Source organism: Buteo buteo, chromosome 3 (genome assembly GCF_964188355.1).
Source record: "Buteo buteo chromosome 3, bButBut1.hap1.1, whole genome shotgun sequence".
In the NCBI taxonomy this organism is placed as follows: Eukaryota; Metazoa; Chordata; class Aves; order Accipitriformes; family Accipitridae; genus Buteo; species Buteo buteo.
In genome coordinates this window covers 66,547,265-66,565,795 of record NC_134173.1, presented here as the reverse complement: position 1 = coordinate 66,565,795, position 18,531 = coordinate 66,547,265, and the positions used below count along the sequence as shown (strand labels likewise).

General features: G+C 36.7%; 1 protein-coding gene across 1 annotated transcript in view; it reads left to right on the top strand.

The window, feature by feature from the left end:
* Positions 1-17,542, top strand: part of WASHC5 (WASH complex subunit 5) — a 28,611-nt gene extending 11,069 nt beyond the window's left edge. Inside the window, exons 8-29 of the mRNA XM_075023951.1 lie at positions 112-225; positions 1,361-1,532; positions 2,415-2,542; positions 3,402-3,531; positions 4,659-4,771; positions 5,396-5,562; positions 6,192-6,267; positions 6,944-7,054; positions 7,179-7,319; positions 8,807-8,887; positions 9,575-9,676; positions 10,331-10,510; positions 11,216-11,340; positions 11,746-11,908; positions 12,672-12,774; positions 12,885-12,964; positions 13,988-14,091; positions 14,570-14,699; positions 14,817-14,913; positions 15,311-15,464; positions 15,746-15,833; positions 17,115-17,542. Coding sequence (XP_074880052.1) covers positions 112-225; positions 1,361-1,532; positions 2,415-2,542; positions 3,402-3,531; positions 4,659-4,771; positions 5,396-5,562; positions 6,192-6,267; positions 6,944-7,054; positions 7,179-7,319; positions 8,807-8,887; positions 9,575-9,676; positions 10,331-10,510; positions 11,216-11,340; positions 11,746-11,908; positions 12,672-12,774; positions 12,885-12,964; positions 13,988-14,091; positions 14,570-14,699; positions 14,817-14,913; positions 15,311-15,464; positions 15,746-15,833; positions 17,115-17,171 — 2,616 coding nt within the window. The 3' untranslated portion in view covers positions 17,172-17,542. The remainder of the gene's footprint in view (positions 1-111; positions 226-1,360; positions 1,533-2,414; positions 2,543-3,401; positions 3,532-4,658; positions 4,772-5,395; positions 5,563-6,191; positions 6,268-6,943; positions 7,055-7,178; positions 7,320-8,806; positions 8,888-9,574; positions 9,677-10,330; positions 10,511-11,215; positions 11,341-11,745; positions 11,909-12,671; positions 12,775-12,884; positions 12,965-13,987; positions 14,092-14,569; positions 14,700-14,816; positions 14,914-15,310; positions 15,465-15,745; positions 15,834-17,114) is intronic.
* The last annotated feature ends 989 nt before the right edge of the window (positions 17,543-18,531 follow it).

Here is an 18,531-nt window from a genome sequence, read left to right as displayed (position 1 = left end):
TAGTTATATTTATACCCACAGCATATCACTTTCTACTCATATTGCTAAAAGTATGTCTTTTTCCTAATAAAAATACCAATGCAACTTCTTGTTTTCTGCTTCCAATCTTAGGTTATTAGCATTTACATGGGAATCACTGTAAATCTAGCAGAAGCATGGGAACCATACAAAGCTGCTAAAACTGCCCTCAACTACACACTGGATCTTTCAAATGTCAAAGAGCAGGTATATAAACCAGAGTTGAGTATTTTTAGCAAGATTCAAGCTGTGTGGGCATCTCAAGTATATTATATGACATCAATAATGCATGGGTCTTTTTTTCTTGCACACAATTCTTTGCATTACATTCAAGTACAATTCTTTGAATACATCACTTTGTACATGACTTTGAGTTAAAGATACTTCAAAGCTTCAAAATCTGGTCTTCACAGCACTGCTTGTTTCACTTCCTCTTGCAGTGTTTGTTTCTCGTAAAAGTTTCAGGGTTGTGACTTAACTGAATAGATGCTAGCAGTCATCGCCATTTTGTTCGTTATTGGGGTGTCTTAAGCTGACTGTAGTGTTTGGTCTTTCATAGATAACAGTTTTGGAAGTTACACATTTATGCTGATGGAGTGTCACACTCAGTTTTAAATGGGGCCTCCCAAATTAAATAAACGATCATCTGGAAAAAGCATCTGATTTAAAAGAATGATACTGGAATGCTGTGTGATGCAATTCAGTTAGTTCTTTTTATGTGAAATCATTTTTTCCATGCCTAAAAAACAGTGGGTAGTATTGCGTTGGTTGATTGTTTGCACAATCAACAAATCAGTTGACTGATGATAACTAAATGCCTCCTTAGAATCTGACCCTAATGTTCAAGAAAGAACACACAGAAGTGTCTAATTAGGAGAACCGTACTATATATTGTCCAGTAAACTTAGGGAATACGAGCAGACATTTTTCCTTAGTCTTTAGGGAAGAAGTTCACTAAGTAGAACTGACATTTAGTGCATAACAAGTATTTCCATTCTGGAATAGATTTTTGTTGTCGTTCTTCCTCATTAGGCAATAAAATATTAGTACCATTTTTTAGGAATGATTTCTAGAGAGTACATAAGTGAATACAGGAAGTTAACAACTCTGCATTTTTGAAACATTATGCTTCCTGTGTAGGCTCTTTGCTTTAAAATTTAGCTTGCATCCTTTGTCATGCAGTTGCAGTGTCTGATATTGCCTACTAGTAATGATAATAATTTTTATAGCACTATTTTGATCTGTGTGACCTTTAAGTTCTTGGGAAGCCATAGTCACGTTGTACATGATGTATTCCATTCAAGGCAAGGATTATACTGATGCAAGCTTTGTATATTCTAAGGCAAGCAGATACGCTGCAGTCACTGAGCGAGTGCACACTCAGGTGCAACAGTTTCTCAAAGAGGGCTGTCTAAGGGAAGAGCTGGTGCTGGACAATATTCCCAAGCTGCTGAATTGCCTGCGAGACTGCAATGTAGCAATCCGCTGGCTGATGCTTCACACTGCAGATACAGGTAAGGCTTCATGCTAGGCTTGTAGTACAGAGCTGTCAATCCCGCTATACCAGGGCTTCATGTTGCATCCCGAGGGAAGCTCTGTGTGCTGCTGTTGAAGTCAGCAGAGTTTCATCTACTGTTTGCAGTAGATTGTTGAGCTGTTCTTTTGCTAACAGTCTTCTAAAGTCTTTGGCTGAAACGGCACATGTGCATTTCCTTAATTCTTGCAAGCTAGACACAGATATAAAAAGTAGTGTGAGAAGTCATGATCCTGTTGAATAATACTCTGCAGGGGAAGTCTGAGAACTGTATCTTTTTCTGCCTTGTCACTTAAAGCATCATTCTGAAAGTTTTACCTAGCACCAAAAGGAAAGCAGTAGCCAACTTTGTAATATCTTGGTAATTAATAGTTTAAAACTAAGGGGTTTATTCTGTTGAACTGAAATTCAACTGAAACTGTTGACTAATGTCTCTGACATGAGTTTGGGTCTGTAAACTTACCTATTTAGACATTCTCTCGGTTGACTGTTTGTGCTGTCCTTGGGGCTTCTTGGTATGTGAGAGGGTTTCTGTTATACCTCCATGCGTTTTCTGTAATATTTTCAGAAATGTTGATCTCTGGGCTTCTCAGTCAGGTGTACTAAATTCACATTTAGTTTGCAGAAGCCAGCAGAAGAGTTTTAAGAAGGCTGAAGCACCACAGAAACCTTAATTATTTCCACTTCTAAGGAAGTGTTGTACAAGGGTGGTGAGACCCATGTAAATGGAGAACAAGTGGGGACTTACATATCAGAGCAAAATGGTTTTGCTTTCAAGCTATTAATAAGAGTCTATTTACAAAGATTGAAAAGCTTGGCCAAATTCTGTAACAGTGTAGAAATGTTGTCTTTCCATTTTCAGCTTGTGATCCAAATAACAAACGTCTCCGCCAGATAAAGGATCAAATTCTAACAGACTCAAGGTACAATCCCAGGATCCTTTTCCAGCTGCTTCTGGATACAGCTCAATTTGAATTTATTTTGAAAGAGGTAATGTGCTGCTGCCTTCTTCAACATTTTCCCCTGAATGGCAGAACAGAACTGAAGACTTGTATAATAGTGGCACATTTACCACACAGTCCACTTACATAAAGAACGATTATTTTGATTTGTTAATTGTGAGTTTTGTAAAGAAGATTACAAACTACTATTGCTTGGAAGTGACCTTTGCAGTCTTGCCAATAATTGGCAGGTTTTGTTCTTTACCCACCATGTTTATATTTACTCAGAATTTTGCATAAACATCCTGATAACAGGCATAATAGAATCTGTTGAGCAAGCTGCACAAGTTTTTATCCTGCCATACTTCTCTTTTTCAGGCTTTCTTTTAAACAGAAATGAAAGCCTATGTATGTTGAGGATGAGCTGCTAAGAAAACTCTTACACCTATATATGAAGTTCTGCCATTTCTAAAAGATTCCCCATTAATGCTCTGGTACTAACCTGGTAGAATATATAAGAGCATGCTTAACTTCATGTACGTGCTTTTTTGAATTGGGGTTCTCTGCATAGGCTGAGAGGACTATGCGAAGTGTAAGTCAACATTAGACCAGAGTCTTCTAGGATCTCTAAGCTAAAAAAGTTACTGGATGTTTTTATAAGTGACTAAAAATCAGTAATATCTGCATTGTACTGTTTTTTAAAATTCAGTTAGTTTCTATTACTGTATGTCCATCACACTGGCTGTATTTCTTAATGTTTTTAATTTTGTATTTAATATTCTGGCAAGATCTTGAAGTTATGTAGTAATCACTGTAAGTTGGTTCCATCTGTTTTCAGTATTTTATTTCATCTGTTGTAATATGCTTTCTTGCTGGTTTTGTAAACCAAATGCTTCATTTTTCAACAGATGTTCAAGCAGATGCTGTCAGAAAAACAAACTAAATGGGAGAACTATAAAAAAGAGGGATCTGAAAGGATGACTGAGCTTGCTGACGTCTTCTCAGGAGTTAAACCTCTCACTAGAGTGGAGAAAAATGGTAATTATTGAAAACTAAACTGGGGGGGGGAATAATTTTGGTTTTTTAGTTCTAAGCTGATACCAAAGAAAATACATGGTGCTAATACTGATAATAAGAAAAATTTTCACATCCCTCAGCTGGCATAGAGGTCTCTTACACGCTGTCTTGTTTAGGTTTTCTGCATATATTCCATGTAAGCCATATTTAGGTACCTAATATTTAGATGGCTGTATTTTTTTTTAAATATTTTTTATCACTTTATTTAGATATGCCAGGTAAGACTATGAAATGCCAGTTCACTTTTCTGTGTAGAATGGACATCACATTACTGTGTTCTATGTACAAAGGAGTGCGAAGATCATGCCCATTAAATAAGGGGGTGGTTTAACCTCTCCTCTCATTTTTTCCCTAGTTGTAAACTGGATTTCTGTTGTATCGGCCTCTTTTCAAACCTTCTTTTACTTCTTTTCTGCACTGAGTGGTATTTCTCTGATTCTCCAAGTTGTCCAAGGACTTAAAAGCAATTAATCTATATTTCTTTCCAAATTTCTTGCTCTGTTTTTTGAAACATTTCTTTTTTTCTTTTTTTTTTTCCCTTGAACTAGCGTAAGAATAAGAATTGTAAATCACTCTCTCATTTGATCAGGAACACTGCATAAAGTGTCAATATAAGGGCAACATTTGTGATCGATCCAAAACAACAAAACTTAGAATACAGGCAATTTTCTCACTTGCTTCCAATTAAAAGCAGAATTACCTTACTGAAATATTTCCTTTTATCGTTTTCAGGTCAGCAAACTTGTAGCTAAAACATAGAAATTGCAACTGCAAAGGCAATTAACATTGTAAAACACAAATTTATGATTTAAAGGGCTTTATCATCCTTGTGTAGATTTTATAATGCCCATTTGTGTTGGTAGTTGTTTTTTTTTAATGTTGTATGTGAAACTTAGCTGAGCATTTGCCTCTTTACAAGTCTACATGCTGAAAGACTAGAGTTTTAAGAGTAAGATGAAGACATTTTAAATAATCTCCTACATGTATAGCATTGAATTTTTATTATTTTTTTTTTACTAACAAGTACCCTGTCTTTGTTGCTTACTGTACATGCAAAGATTTGATTAATTTTTCTTGTTCTTACATAGAAAACCTTCAGGCTTGGTTCAGAGAAATCTCCAAGCAAATAATGTCTCTAAACTATGATGATTCCACTGCAGCAGGCAGAAAAACTGTGCAGCTAATACAGGCACTAGAGGAGGTATGGCAAAGAATTTTTGAGATAAATGACCTTGTCCTTTTGAAAAATAGGGCTTGATACACATGCACCAACTTCCGATAGATGAGTTAAAAAACAGATCCGCATTTTAACAACTGTTTAAGTCTGTAGATCTTTGCAGTTTTATATATACAGTCAGCAGGACTTGCTTATAGACCTCGTGATTGTAAAACAAGGTATATAGCATGAAACATAATGCCACCTGCATCTGAGGATTAGTAGGGGTTTTTTAAGAAATTAATTCAGTATTAAATGTTATTTGGCAACATTACTCATTTTATTAGAAATTCTGAAAATAAATTCATTTGAAACTAGAAAAAGTAATTCGAAAGGCAAAATAAAAATATCCGTATTTGTTATGTATGCATGTCTTCTACTTCCAGGGTATAAAAGAATACTCAGTATGGTGTTTCACAGTACACCTCTTTGAGTAACTTTGTGAAATTTATTATTTAATCCATTCTAAAGTAGGCTAGTATTTGTTAAGTGTCTTACTGTAATAATATCCTGAAGAAATGTCAGTTTACTGATTCTATTTGTATTGCTGTCCTTAAAGATGAACAGAAAAAAAGGATTGTTTTATGTGGTTGGTTTGTTTAAACATAGGTCCAAGAGTTTCACCAGCTGGAAACTAACCTGCAAGTTTGCCAGTTTCTGGCTGACACCCGGAAATTTCTCCATCAGATGATCCGAACTATCAACATTAAAGAAGAGGTCTTGATCACCATGCAGATAGTTGGTGATCTTTCTTATGCTTGGCAACTAATTGACAGGTATCTGAGCAGGAGCTTTTTCTTCTAAGTCAGTCATCATTTGCGAAACTTGTGGGAAATAACATGCATAAATATTAATACCATAAAATTTCCAATTTAAAACCAGCCTTGTTCTGTGAGTTGTTGAGTATATTTAACCCTAATCAACTCAAACAAGAATTAACAGTCATCCTTGTTATGTTGTTACCTGCAGGTTAAGTGATACTCTTAACTTTTTGCTCTCTATCCTGTTCTAAATATAACAATTTTTATAAGCTTCTGTCTCCAGCCTTAGTCTAGTTAAGTGTTCTCCAGAATACTGGAGTTCCTATTTCAACCAAAAGAAACAATGAAAGACAAATATTAGAGAACTCGTTTTCCATGGTGTGATTTTGCTGAGCTGCTACTTCATTGCCTTGGCTGTTTACACTCCCTGATGCCCTCTTCTTTTGCCCCACCTACCCCTTTATCTTACAGGGTTTTTTTTGAGCCAATATCTCTTCAGCTCAAAATTCTCCTCTAGTGAAGTTCTTTAGCAATCTCCTGTGCTCTTTCTAGATTACACTGGTGCTGGTGACATGTGATTTAAGAGTTTAAAATGAGAGTTTCAGGGGAAGAAGTTGATTTGTTTTGTTTGTTTCCTACCCCAGCTTTACATCTATTATGCAGGAAAGCATAAGAGTCAGTCCTTCTATGGTAACTAAACTCAGAGCCACTTTCCTAAAGGTAAGCATGAACAACGGTGAAGGTACTTGAACACTGCAGGTCAACCAAAGCATTTGTTAAATAGGCCTTAAGGCTGTGAAGTCACAGAAGAGTCAAAACTTCCTTTTACTAACATTTTCTATATCTGGGTTTTTTAGACTGTATTAAATTAACCCAAGGTTAGTTTTAAAGAAAATAAAACCAAGTTATGCATGTTTTTTTATGCAACCAGTTATATTACTGCTGTTAGGCAAATAATTTGCTGCAGACATTGGTGCATAGATGGGATCCCCTGCATATGTATTGGAGGAGGCTGAAGGAAATACAAAAGTTATGTTGGCTATGCCCTTTGTCTGTCATGAAGATCTGACATCAAATGAAAATATGTTCTGTAGAAATAAAAGTGCGAAATAGCATGGAAGGGAGTGTAAAATTACAATGAAAAAAATATCTTGTGCAGCTGGTAAGATTTAAAAAAAATTAGTAAGGGGAATGTAGCATTATAGGCTGTTGGACTTTTTTGTACTTTTAACAATTTTTTTTTTTTCTGTTGGCAAACCTGATGTAGTAACACTGCTCTTTAAGAAGAATCTAGTGGTTTGAGTTGTAGGTTAAGAGCCTGAGCAGGAGAGATCAAGCATGTAATTTACATTAGAAAAACAGACATGTGAAGTTAGAATGTTAACTTTATTTCTAGCTTGCTTCTGCACTTGACTTGCCACTTCTCCGCATCAATCAAGCAAACAGTCCTGATCTTCTCAGTGTATCACAGTATTATTCGGGCGAGTTGGTTTCCTATGTAAGAAAGGTAGGCATTTGAAAAGGTGTAATTGTCTTGTTCTCTAATTACTTTCTCTTAATCGAAGTTTTTTGTTGTTTTTTTTTTAATGAGAATATACTGACTGTGCTTGCTTGTTCTCTCATTTACAAAGGTTCTACAGATAATTCCAGAAAGCATGTTTACATCTCTTCTCAAAATTATAAAGCTTCAGACTCATGATATTATTGAAGTGCCTACTCGCCTTGATAAGGACAAACTACGAGATTATGCTCAGCTTGGACCACGATACGAGGTGCAGTTAAAAATAGGGAATTCTGAAAAAGAATATGTTATAAGTGGCCAACTCCAGCCTAAGTTAAAATAGGTACAGCTCCATAGAGTTATACTTCAACAGTGAAGTTGGATTTGTTGACTGAGTAACAATTAAAATTGACTAGTGTTATCATGAGTATATCTTAGGTTTCCTGAGGACAGATGAGTAACTTTTGCTCTTCTGTTGGTAAAAGTTTGAACTTTTGATCTCGTAGAAAAGGGAAGGAAAACTAAATATATTTATAAATGAGGGTAAAGATTTTTGGATTTATTTAGGTAGAGAGGAAAAAAAACAAACTAAAAACCCAAGTCTGAAATGAAGCTCTCCACATTTGGAATGCTTGTTCCAGGAGAAGAAGGTTGAAGGCTGAATAAGTCAGCAGGGTTAAGCTTTTTGCTGCCCTCAAATGTGAAGACAGGATGGAGGCATGTTGGTTTGATCAGATAAAGCTGCTATTGCTCATTGGCTTTTTGTATGGGTTTTTTTCTTCTGCACTGTTATAAGTCTGGAAGAGTGAGCAAACACTAAAATTACTTGGGTTTATTTTGAACAGAGAAAGATGAGCAGCAAAAACCTGAGTAGACCAGTAACTCCTTCCCTCAAAGAACGCATCTTTGATCTCTCCAATTAGCAGTTAAGATGCCAGCTTTTTCCAGCAGTTTTTGCCAAAGTGCTTACTTGTTAGGAGTTTTATACAAACAGGCTGTGGTCTCTGATTAAGCTGACATTCAGACCTAAACACTAGGTTTAGACTCCCTCATTAAACTTTGTAAAGACAGTTTATTTGGGGGGGGGCGGGGGGGAGGCAGGGAGGCAGGGATGGAGGAGGAGGCAGTATTCAGTAATATTTATTTTATTTTGAGGAGGTAGAGGGGAAACTAATCATCTCACACAAAAGCTTTTCACTTTTGATTTCTGTAGAATCATAAGTCTGAACTATGTTGTTTCTGTTCTATGTTGTAAATGTCTTAAAGGCAAAAGACTGGCCTGTCTGAACTCTGAGCTTAAGGATGCTCACCTAATAATTTAAAACTAAGTGAATGTGCTACTGTATTAAATCAGTGGAAATATTGAAGTGGACTCATTGCTGGCAGCAGGCTTTATTATGAAATAACTACTTCAAGCTGTGTCCCTAGCCAGCTCAAAGGTACCAACTTAAGAGTTTTGTCCATGATTTGTACACATGTGATATAGCTGGCTAGGTCTTTCCTCCCATAATCTCTGTAAAGCCCTCTGAGTGTTACCTGTTCTTTCCTACTGGTAACATACCTATATTGATCTAATTAAAAGCAAGATTATTATTGTAGTATAAGTAAGTCTAGAACAAGATGTAAAGTTGAAAGTATATCAGTGCAAATTACTTTAAAATGGGAAGCTACCACTGGGAAAGATGTATACCTTTTTAGTGTAATTATTTTAATCTATTGAATCACTTTAATATATTGTATTTTCTCTTTCTATTGAAGGTTGCCAAGCTAACCCACGCAATTTCAATCTTCACTGAAGGTATCCTCATGATGAAAACTACTTTAGTTGGTATCATCAAGGTAATGTTCCATTATTCTAGTAGGAAAACGTCATTCAGTGGCAATTACCACTTTAGCACAGATATTTCAGCACATTAAGCAAGACCTTGAGGAAAAGATAAAAAGCCAAGAAAAAATAAGTTTGCATACAAATTTTCAAATGGTGACACCTAACTTGACATTCAGAAAAGAACTGTATTATTTAAGGTTGTTAAGAACCCACAGTGCTGATTGTAAATAAATTAATCAGCCTTAATTGGCACTCTGTTGTGTTTTTTTTTCCTACTGGAAAAATGACTGCAAGCTTTTCTGAAGAGCTGTTTCTTCCATTGGCAAAGACTGCTCTTCCTGCATTAAGATACCTCTTTCAGGACCAGGAGCAAGTATAATTGAAGAAATATACACTTCTTAATGCATACTGGCTTCTTAGAATTGTACAACATTCTCAATGGATCATTAACAAAGATTGAATAGGGGAACTGCAGACCTTTGCCATTCAACTTAAAGGAACTGCTTATTACCTAGTACAAGTGTTCAAATATTTATTCTTTGGACAAGCACTGGTGGGAAAGTGCATCTGTTAGCAGTGCTTTCCAATTTGTCATAAGTACTTAGTATCTTTCTTGGTACAAATGAAATACTTGGTTTTTGGTTTTTGGTTTTTTTATACCTTTCTGACTTTAAGAAAAAAATGTTTCTTCGACTTAGGTGGACCCAAAACAGTTACTAGAGGATGGAATAAGGAAAGAGCTAGTAAAACGGGTAGCTCTGGCTCTTCACAGGGGACTCATCTTTAATCCTAGAGCCAAGGTGTGTAACAGCTTGATTTTATTTTATTTTTTTATGTATCTTGGGTTTGCTGGGACCTCTTTTATTATAGTACCTTCTAGGAAATAATTCATACTTTTCTGTACAGATTTCCTTTTTGCAAAAAAGTACACTTTTTGAACTCAAAGGTTATTTGGAATGCCTTATTTGATGTTAAAATGAGTTTATAAACTGCTAAGAGTACACAGAATTCAAAAACATATTTTTATTCTATTGCCAAGTGTCCTGTCAATTCTGACTTCACAGTTCTGTCTTTGTCTGTGACGACTGATGACAGCACATGATATGTATAAGCCAGGTAAACATAGAAAGGCAATGATAGAATAAGGAGAGTGACTCCTTGTTTTGATCCTGTCCAGATTCTTGAGTCTCTCTCTCAGATCAGTCAGTAGTACCACTGAAGCCTAAAATAGACATTAAAAGCAGGAGGAAAAAATATTTAGTAAGAATTACTTCAGGTATCAAACAACCTTTGATAAATTTCTCAGTGCTTTTCAGTTTTTGCTGGGGCATAGTGAAATCCTCTAGAGGTTTTTGTGTAAAGGCATTTAGAAGCCTTATATATTTTCTTTGCATTCTACCTGTTCACAGTTTTGGGTTTATCTTTTTTTGTTTGTTTGTTTTTTTCATCTGTAGCCAAGCGAACTGATGCCCAAACTGAAAGAAATGGCAGCTACAATGGATGGGTTCCATCGATCATTTGAATATATCCAGGATTATGTCAACATATATGGTTTAAAAATTTGGCAAGAGGAAGTGTCTCGTATTATTAACTACAATGTGGAACAGGAGTGCAATAACTTCTTAAGAACAAAGGTGCTAGTCAAAAACAAGAATGAGTAAAAAGATGATAAATGTCTTAATATTTGGACGTTACAGCTTGTGACTGATGGAGCATATGTACCCCACTGTGCACCGTCCATACTGTTGTGACTTAAACTAAATGTGCTAACTACTATGTAAAACATCTGCCTCCAGCTTTTTTCTAAATTATTTCAGCATCCCCACTGCATTAGTTGTACATAAGAAGAGCAAAGTACCCCAGAGTATTTTAGTATCTCTTGCCAGTGAACAATATCCTTGCTCTCTTTCTCAAAGAAAACAGAAAATAATTACTGAATCACAGTAGTCCTCTCTGTATCTATTGTTAGCCATCAGAATGCAGGCTTAGAAAGATTGCAGTAGTTACCAGCTCTTTGTGATATTTCATAAGTGGTAGAGTGAATAGATCTTAAATGTAGCTAGCAAAATGGTGGCTAGTCTTACTGCAGAAAGGAGCAGATGGAATTCTCACCAGAAACGTAGGTAGTTCTTTCAACCTCCACACTTATCTTCTGCTTGCTCTTTGTCATAAGACTCACTCTTTGCTTTATTCTCTATTTATAGTATTCTGCTGTGTATAATTTACAATATTGTTTTACAGTGTACTCTTTTTAAATTAAACAAAAGGGATAAAATTTCTAAGCAAATTAAAAACATGCAATGGTAACACTGCAAATTACTCTAAAACTTATTTTTCAGATTCAAGACTGGCAAAGCATATACCAGTCTACTCACATTCCCATACCAAAATTCACACCTGTGGATGAATCTGTAACGTTTATTGGTCGGCTTTGTAGAGAAATCCTGAGGATCACAGACCCAAAGTAAGTACTGTGTGTCACAAGCTGTATTAAAGCACCATGCATTGGATTGCTCCAATTCCACCATATACAAACAAAGTATACAACAACTAGTTTTTCCTTAGCTGTTTTATCACCATCTTTATCTAAAACCAAATTTACACAATCCATCCTATACATTTTAAAAACTGGTCTAGAAAAGTTGTGATTTTAGTCTAAGGAGGAAAACAGTGTGTTACACAAATAAAGGAGAGGTAAACCAGGAAAGGGTGACAGAATCCTTGTGGAGAGAGGAGTAACTAAACATCACCTGAGATACTTAGCGAGTCTTTCTAATCTCTGCCTGAATAAGATAACTCATCACTCAGATTTTCACAGGAACTGTCTGCAACTTGTTCTGAAGTATTTGTTTGTTTATTCTTTCCTCAGAATCACGTGTTACATTGACCAAATGAACACCTGGTATGATATCAAAACTCATCAGGAAGTAACCAATAGTCGTCTCTTCTCAGAGATCCAAGATACTTTAGGTACCTTTGGTCTCAATGGTTTAGACAGGCTGCTGTGTTTCATGATTGTAAAGGAGCTGCAGGTAATTTTCGAACTTTGGTTTCTCAAGGTCACGATGCTTTTATTGTTTAGTAACTTCTAGTGAAATAAAATATCTGTTAATTTTTTTAAATGGTAAATTGAAATCAAGAGCATTTGAAAAATGTGTATTCAAACCCAAAGGTAAGAATTTCAGTTACAGATATAATTACGAAAGTTGGTATTCTTGAATAAATGGTGCTGTGTAACACCAGGTTATGTGTTACATTAAGCAGTGGTTTGCAAGGAATGCCTTTTGAAGGTGTACACTTTGTGTATACTTAAAAGTTCATCTCAGGTCAACTTCTATCTTTCTGCCTAGATATCAACAAAGAATTAGGTTGTTTGGGTCTACCGTGAAATAAATAAAGTGTCAATTTCTTGTAATGACTTTTTCACTAATACCTACCTCTATGTGAAACTAATTTTTTTTATTTTCTGAGAAGAATCCAATCCTAGGCTGATTAAAGATTTTAAGGAAAATAAGTATGGATGAAGACAGTTCTTCCTCAAAAACTGAATTAATAGTTGTCTACAGTGGGTATTACATATTGATGAGGGGGATCTGCTAATTGTCCTAACAGTGATTAGCATCACTGATTAGCATAACTCAGAAGAGCACAAAGTCTAACTACAGAATTCCTCAACTCTTCATCTGTGGAAATATTCTTTCCCTGCTGTCAAAAAATGTGGCTCTTGTACCACCAAGATTAAGCATAGAGTACATGTGTGAGGATTTTACTTACTTATTTCTTTCTTCTATTTAGAATTTCCTCAGTATGTTTCAGAAAAATATATTGTGTGACAAGACAGTACAGGATACCTTAAAAGCACTTATGAATGCTGTCAGCCCTCTCAAAGGAATTATAGGTAAGTGCTTACTGGTTAAGATGAAAGCAAGCCATTGTCTTTGTACGCTTGCATTTATTTCTCTTCTTACGTGTTCTGTTTTTAATGCCTTACCCTTTTTCTTTCCTCAGCAAATTCAAACAAGGTTTATTCTGCAGCAATTGCAAAAACTCAGAAGATCTGGACAGCATATTTAGACTCCATAATGAAGGTAGGTTTATGTTACTTAGTGATACACAGAATTCACTCTAGGCTCTAGTTATATACTCTAATCTGCTTTTTTTTACAATGTTGTATTATGTTGACCTGCAATTCTGTAACATCCTGAGTGAAGCAGGCCTGGATTTGCAAGAGCTTCTAAGCTTTGTTTGTATGGACAGTTCATACTCCACAAAGTGCTTGGCGCTGAGATTCATATGTAACAGTTCGCCAAAAATGGAGTTTGGCACTAGAGATCTGATCTGGGAAGACCAAGTTAGTGCTCAGTATCAGGACCTCTGAGAATCCCCACAGCACCTTGTGAACATAATGTACCTGAGGCTAAAGTTTGGAGCAGTAGCATTTCCTGAACTTGCCTTGTTCACACAGAAGGCAGTCTACCATGCCAAAGATTTAAACAAGTTAGCCCATTAACATGTCTCTCTATCTTGTCTTTATAACAATATTTTGCAACCAGTGTTTTTCAGAGTGATGTGAATGTTTGCTTATGTTACTGAAGAGAAGAGGAATGGTCAGGGAAGGAAGGGGAAGGTTGACTGCAACAAACCTCTCTGATGGTTTTTATCCCTGCCATTGCTGACCCTACGGTCTAGGGATAGATGGGGAAAAGAGTACAAGCATTTTCACTTGCCAGTGAAAAACAAGCAAGTAGCTGGGGTTTTATACCTGTTACCATTTTAGTGCCCTTTTCACACTGCCTGTATTTGCTACCATGAGCTGTGTGTAAATCTTGAGCGTTGTGACTACTCCTCTCCTTTGACTGCACTGCGCAGTTGGGGTCTGTCAGTTCTGACTGCAGGCAGTTTGAATCAGTACCCTGTTACCAGAATGAGGAAGTATCTCCAACCACAGTGTATGTCCCTGCTTTGGGCAGCCCTGCAAAGGCTGTTAGGTGTAATGAGGACTTTGTGTAATCTATTTAACTGTAAATTGTTTTTCCTTAGTTTAACTTTACTCTTCCTTCCTTGTGTTGAGCATAATGCCCCACCCTTTTTTTGTTTGTTTGTTTCAACAGGTTGGTCAGATGCAGATTTTAAGACGACAGATTACCAATGAATTAAATTATTCCTGCAGATTTGACTCCAAGCATTTGGCTGCTGCTTTGGAAAATCTCAATAAGTAAGAAGCAAAATGTGCTGAAGAGCTGCATGTATTACTGTGATGTAATTGTTAGCAACTTGGCAATCCTTAAAATCTAAATTATGGAAAAATGTGGAGTCTGATTGTATTTAGGTTTTTGTTGATGAGTATTTGAATTTGAACGCAACAAAAACATTAAAAATAAATAACTTGGCAAGTAATTTGTGTGAACATGCTAATGGATGGTGCAGCTTCTAATTGCATTTGGTTATACCTGGATTTGAGGTCATATTTGGATGAGAAGTAAGAACAGTGAAAATGTGTGGTGCTGATTTTGAAACAAATATGATGTTTGTAAAAAGATATTCCAAAAAAGGTCGTTTAATCTTGCTTGTAACCTTTTACAGGTATTGTGTCTTTGAAGTTTTTACTTTAATATGACATGTGGCATTGCGTAAGGTTTATTTGGGGATAATTTAAATATGTATTTAATATAATCAATTTCTTTTCCTTTTAGAGCAATACTGGCTGACATTGAAGCACATTATCAGAACCCATCACTACCTTATCCTAAAGAAGACAACACTCTTTTGTATGAAATCACAGCTTATCTGGAAGCAGCTGGCATTCACAATCCATTAAATAAGGTCAGGCTTACATTCCAGTGCTTGGTACAGTTTGCTTTTTCTATTGCATTGATTATTAACTGAGAAAAAAAAAATATGTGGCTGAACCGTGTTCCTCTTCTTTTTCTTTTCCCCCAGATCTACATAACAACAAAATGTCTGCCTTATTTTCCCACCGTCAACTTCCTATTTCTCATTTCCCAGTTTCCAAAACTTCAGTACAACAGAAATTTAGGTATTGTATAAGTTGTTGTTTGTCTAAATCTAATGAAAACCTATGTGAAATTATCTGTAGAGAAGATAGTAAAATTATCTGCATAGAAAATACTTGGTTCCTGACTTTAGTCCATTGTGTCCAGACAGGTTTGTTATAATATTGAAGCCAAATACAATGGAGTAGGAAACAGAATCCAAACTCCTGATTTTCTCATTTCATCCTATCCCTTAGTTAATATCATTAAGCTATTTGCTATGGAAGACATGCAGTTGTTACATTAGTTCTTAATTTTTATATGTGGGCAAGCAGAAGGGGAGGCACAGCATTAGAGTATATTATGTGAGTTTGCCTCTGCTATAAAGAATATGTTCTGTTTTATAAACATGTGTTGTTTGGGTTTTTTTTTTCTGTGCAGGAGTGGTGTGCAAGCGGCCAGCTGATCAGATTGATTGGCTTCCTTTAGTTCTGGGACTCCTTACCCTGTTGAAACAGTTTCACTCAAGATACACAGAACAATTTCTGGCTCTGATCGGTCAGTTCATTCGTTCAACGATGGAACAGTGCACAAGGTATCCATGTTTTACTTTTTCTCTAAGTATCAGCTTTGTGAAGAGGGCTTCAGTAGTATTATCACTGCTTCTTCAGTATGTTTTTCTAGCAGAGTATATTTGACATAATAATAACAATATATTTGACTAAATACAAGATTAAAATACTATTTATTTTTGTAATGGAATCACATGGTACCTAGTGGAAACAGTGTTATTTGAAGGCTGGTGTTTCCATGTGATTTTATCCAAATAACTGATAGGCTAGAAAGCATATGATCTTCATGGTGGTTTAATTTTAGCCAGAAGATACCGGAAATGCCTGCTGATGTAGTGGGTGCCCTCATGTTTCTGGAAGATTACATTCGCTACACAAAGTTACCAAGAAAGGTAAGAAGGAATTCCATGTCTCCTATATGTAGCGCTGAGCTGTTCAGAGGAGCTAAATCTTGGTTTATGCTGTGGTTACATACTAGCAGTTTGATTACGCATATCTACTCTGGAACATGGCATCATCTGTAAACAAATATCCAAAATAATGGACTTGTTAACTTTGTCCAAAAAGCAGTATTGACCCGTTTCAGATATTCTGTGAAAGATTTCCAAAAGGAAAAAGAGATGAAAAATCTGTTACTTGATAGGAATGGGTCATAATGAATTCTTTTACCCTGTACAAATTACAAATTGTGTTACTTGCATACTTTGAGTAACAATTCCTATACTAGTCATGGTATCCTTATGGAAAAATTAATTTCTAGAAAACACAAAGAGGATACAAAATAGAGAAAGGATTTCAGCCTGGTGTGGATTTAAGAAGAGTCTGTTCCATTTAATCTTTGGAGAGCATGTACATTGCTGGGGGGCTTTTGGGAAGAGAAGAAATAAAGTAGAAGTTCTGAGATCTTACAGAATTAAGTAGTAACAAGCTTAGCAGTATTCTAAATGCAGGGCAAAAAGCTAATTAGGAAGTCTAAATTTTGGTGAAACACCATCTCCGGTGCTTGATTTCCTTCCCTTCCCTTCCTGCCAAAGCACAGCAGGCAGCTTCTTTATTTCACGTGCAAGGGAAGTTCTGAAAGTCTGGGCTTGTAGAGAGACTTTATTTTAGGGTTAAATGCAACTTAACTGCATTTGAAGATGGTATATTATTTATATGTGGTATTAAAAGTAAGTCATTATCCTATTTGCTGTAGGCTGTACCTCAATGATTCTTGAATAAGCCATTTCCCAGCTAATACTCACAACTAAAAGAGAGAGAGAGATTCTTCCAGTTTCTCTCTTCTTTCCAGCCCACACTGCAATGTAGTAGAAGGTCCCCATGTCAGTCTTGCAGCTGATGTATGTGGTACCTATGCTAGCTTCCACTTCAGCCTGGTGCTACGTAGAGAAACACCAGTGAGGGTGTCAGCATTCCTCCAGTCTTACACAGTACCTATGGTCCTGGCAATTCCTCACAGCTCAGGGTTTGCCTTACCTGCCTGACATGGTGTTCCTCCCTCCCTTTGTGCACCAAGCAAGAACGCATCCAGGAGCACATCCTGAAGCTGGGGTGGTTCAGGTCAATAGTGTTGTCTGCTTGATTCATAGGTTAATTGTCTTGTTAATGGATGAATAGAGAATACAAATGAATAATGAAGAAAACACCTAATTGTGCCTTCCTGTTTACTTTAGGTTGTTGAAGCACATGTGCCTAGCTTCATTTTTGATGAATTCAGAACTGTTCTATGAATATGAAGAAGGACCAAGTCTTTCACCCAAACTCGAAATGGGGAGTTGGGGACTGAGAATGACACAAGTACAGCTTTTCAGAACTCTTTCTTTTCTGTGCTTTAAGGCAGTACCTACAACTGTCTCTATGAAATGCAACCATCAGCACTAGTCTATATAATTAACACTTGTTTAAATCTTGGCATGATACGCAATTTGTATCTCATCCAAACAGTGTACATTTTGTACTGCACATTATAAATGCTGTATGTAATTGTTTATGTATAAATCATTTAGGTTTTTGTTCTGAAGAACTATTTGTGGAAGTTTGACTTTTGTATCACAAATGAACAATGAAATTGGAAATAAAGGTGTTGGATAGTTTGCCAGGACTGAAGATTCCAAAGTGTTAGAACCATTAGTGAGAATGAATGTGAAAAGGAGGTGTGGTATCCACCTCTGTACTACAAAAGTTAATTTTCCTCTATAAAGGACAGAAAAATAATTAAATAGCCATAACTGAAAAGTGTTGCCATGCTATTTATAGGCATAAATATTTCTTCCAGTGCAACTGTAACATGCCTAATGTTCAGGGCAAGATGTTTATTCATGTAACTTGCAGTCTTGGTATGGAATCTTTTATACCTGGCATAATCTTCTTGCTAGGGACTGCTGTGGGAAAGCCAGTGGGGGATGTTGTTCTGTCACTGGGACAACAATATTCCATTGGTAAGTGACCAGCTTGCACCCCAGAGCTTGTAGCAGGGAGGGCTGTGGCTCCACCATGGCAGCCTGTATGCAGAACTAATGGCCACGCTCATGATATTAGAAAAGACCCCACACCACCACTCCTGAGTTACATACTGCCTTCGGGATGGTACACAAGGAATTAACTGCATGGGTTACTGGTAAGTGGGGTCAGGATTTATGGAAGCTGTTAACCCAGAAATATGTGAATTTCAGCCTGTGGGTTTGACATGCTGATGCTCATGTCACCCAGAGTGTCGGGGAAGAGAGGAGCACAATGCTACAGCAGACTGATCAGGTCAAATTAATGACACTACTTTACTTCCTGATAGCCCGTCCCCTGATGCTCTGCCACCCCATGATGAAGCTTTCACCAAGTGGGCCCATGAAAAATTTGGGCACCTGGGCGTTGATGGCACCTACAGATGGACTCGAAGCTGGGACGTAGTGCAGCAGGGTGCCATCTGTAAGTTATCAAAAGCTAAAAAGTTGCTTGGCAGCCTCATGGGCAGCTCCAGCAAGGCCAGGCAAGCAGCAGGAGGCTGAATGGCTTTGTGCAATGGTGTCATGACCCAGACTGGACAGACCAGGGAGTTGTGTTTAATTCGAAGTTTCCTCGGGCTAAATTAAGGTG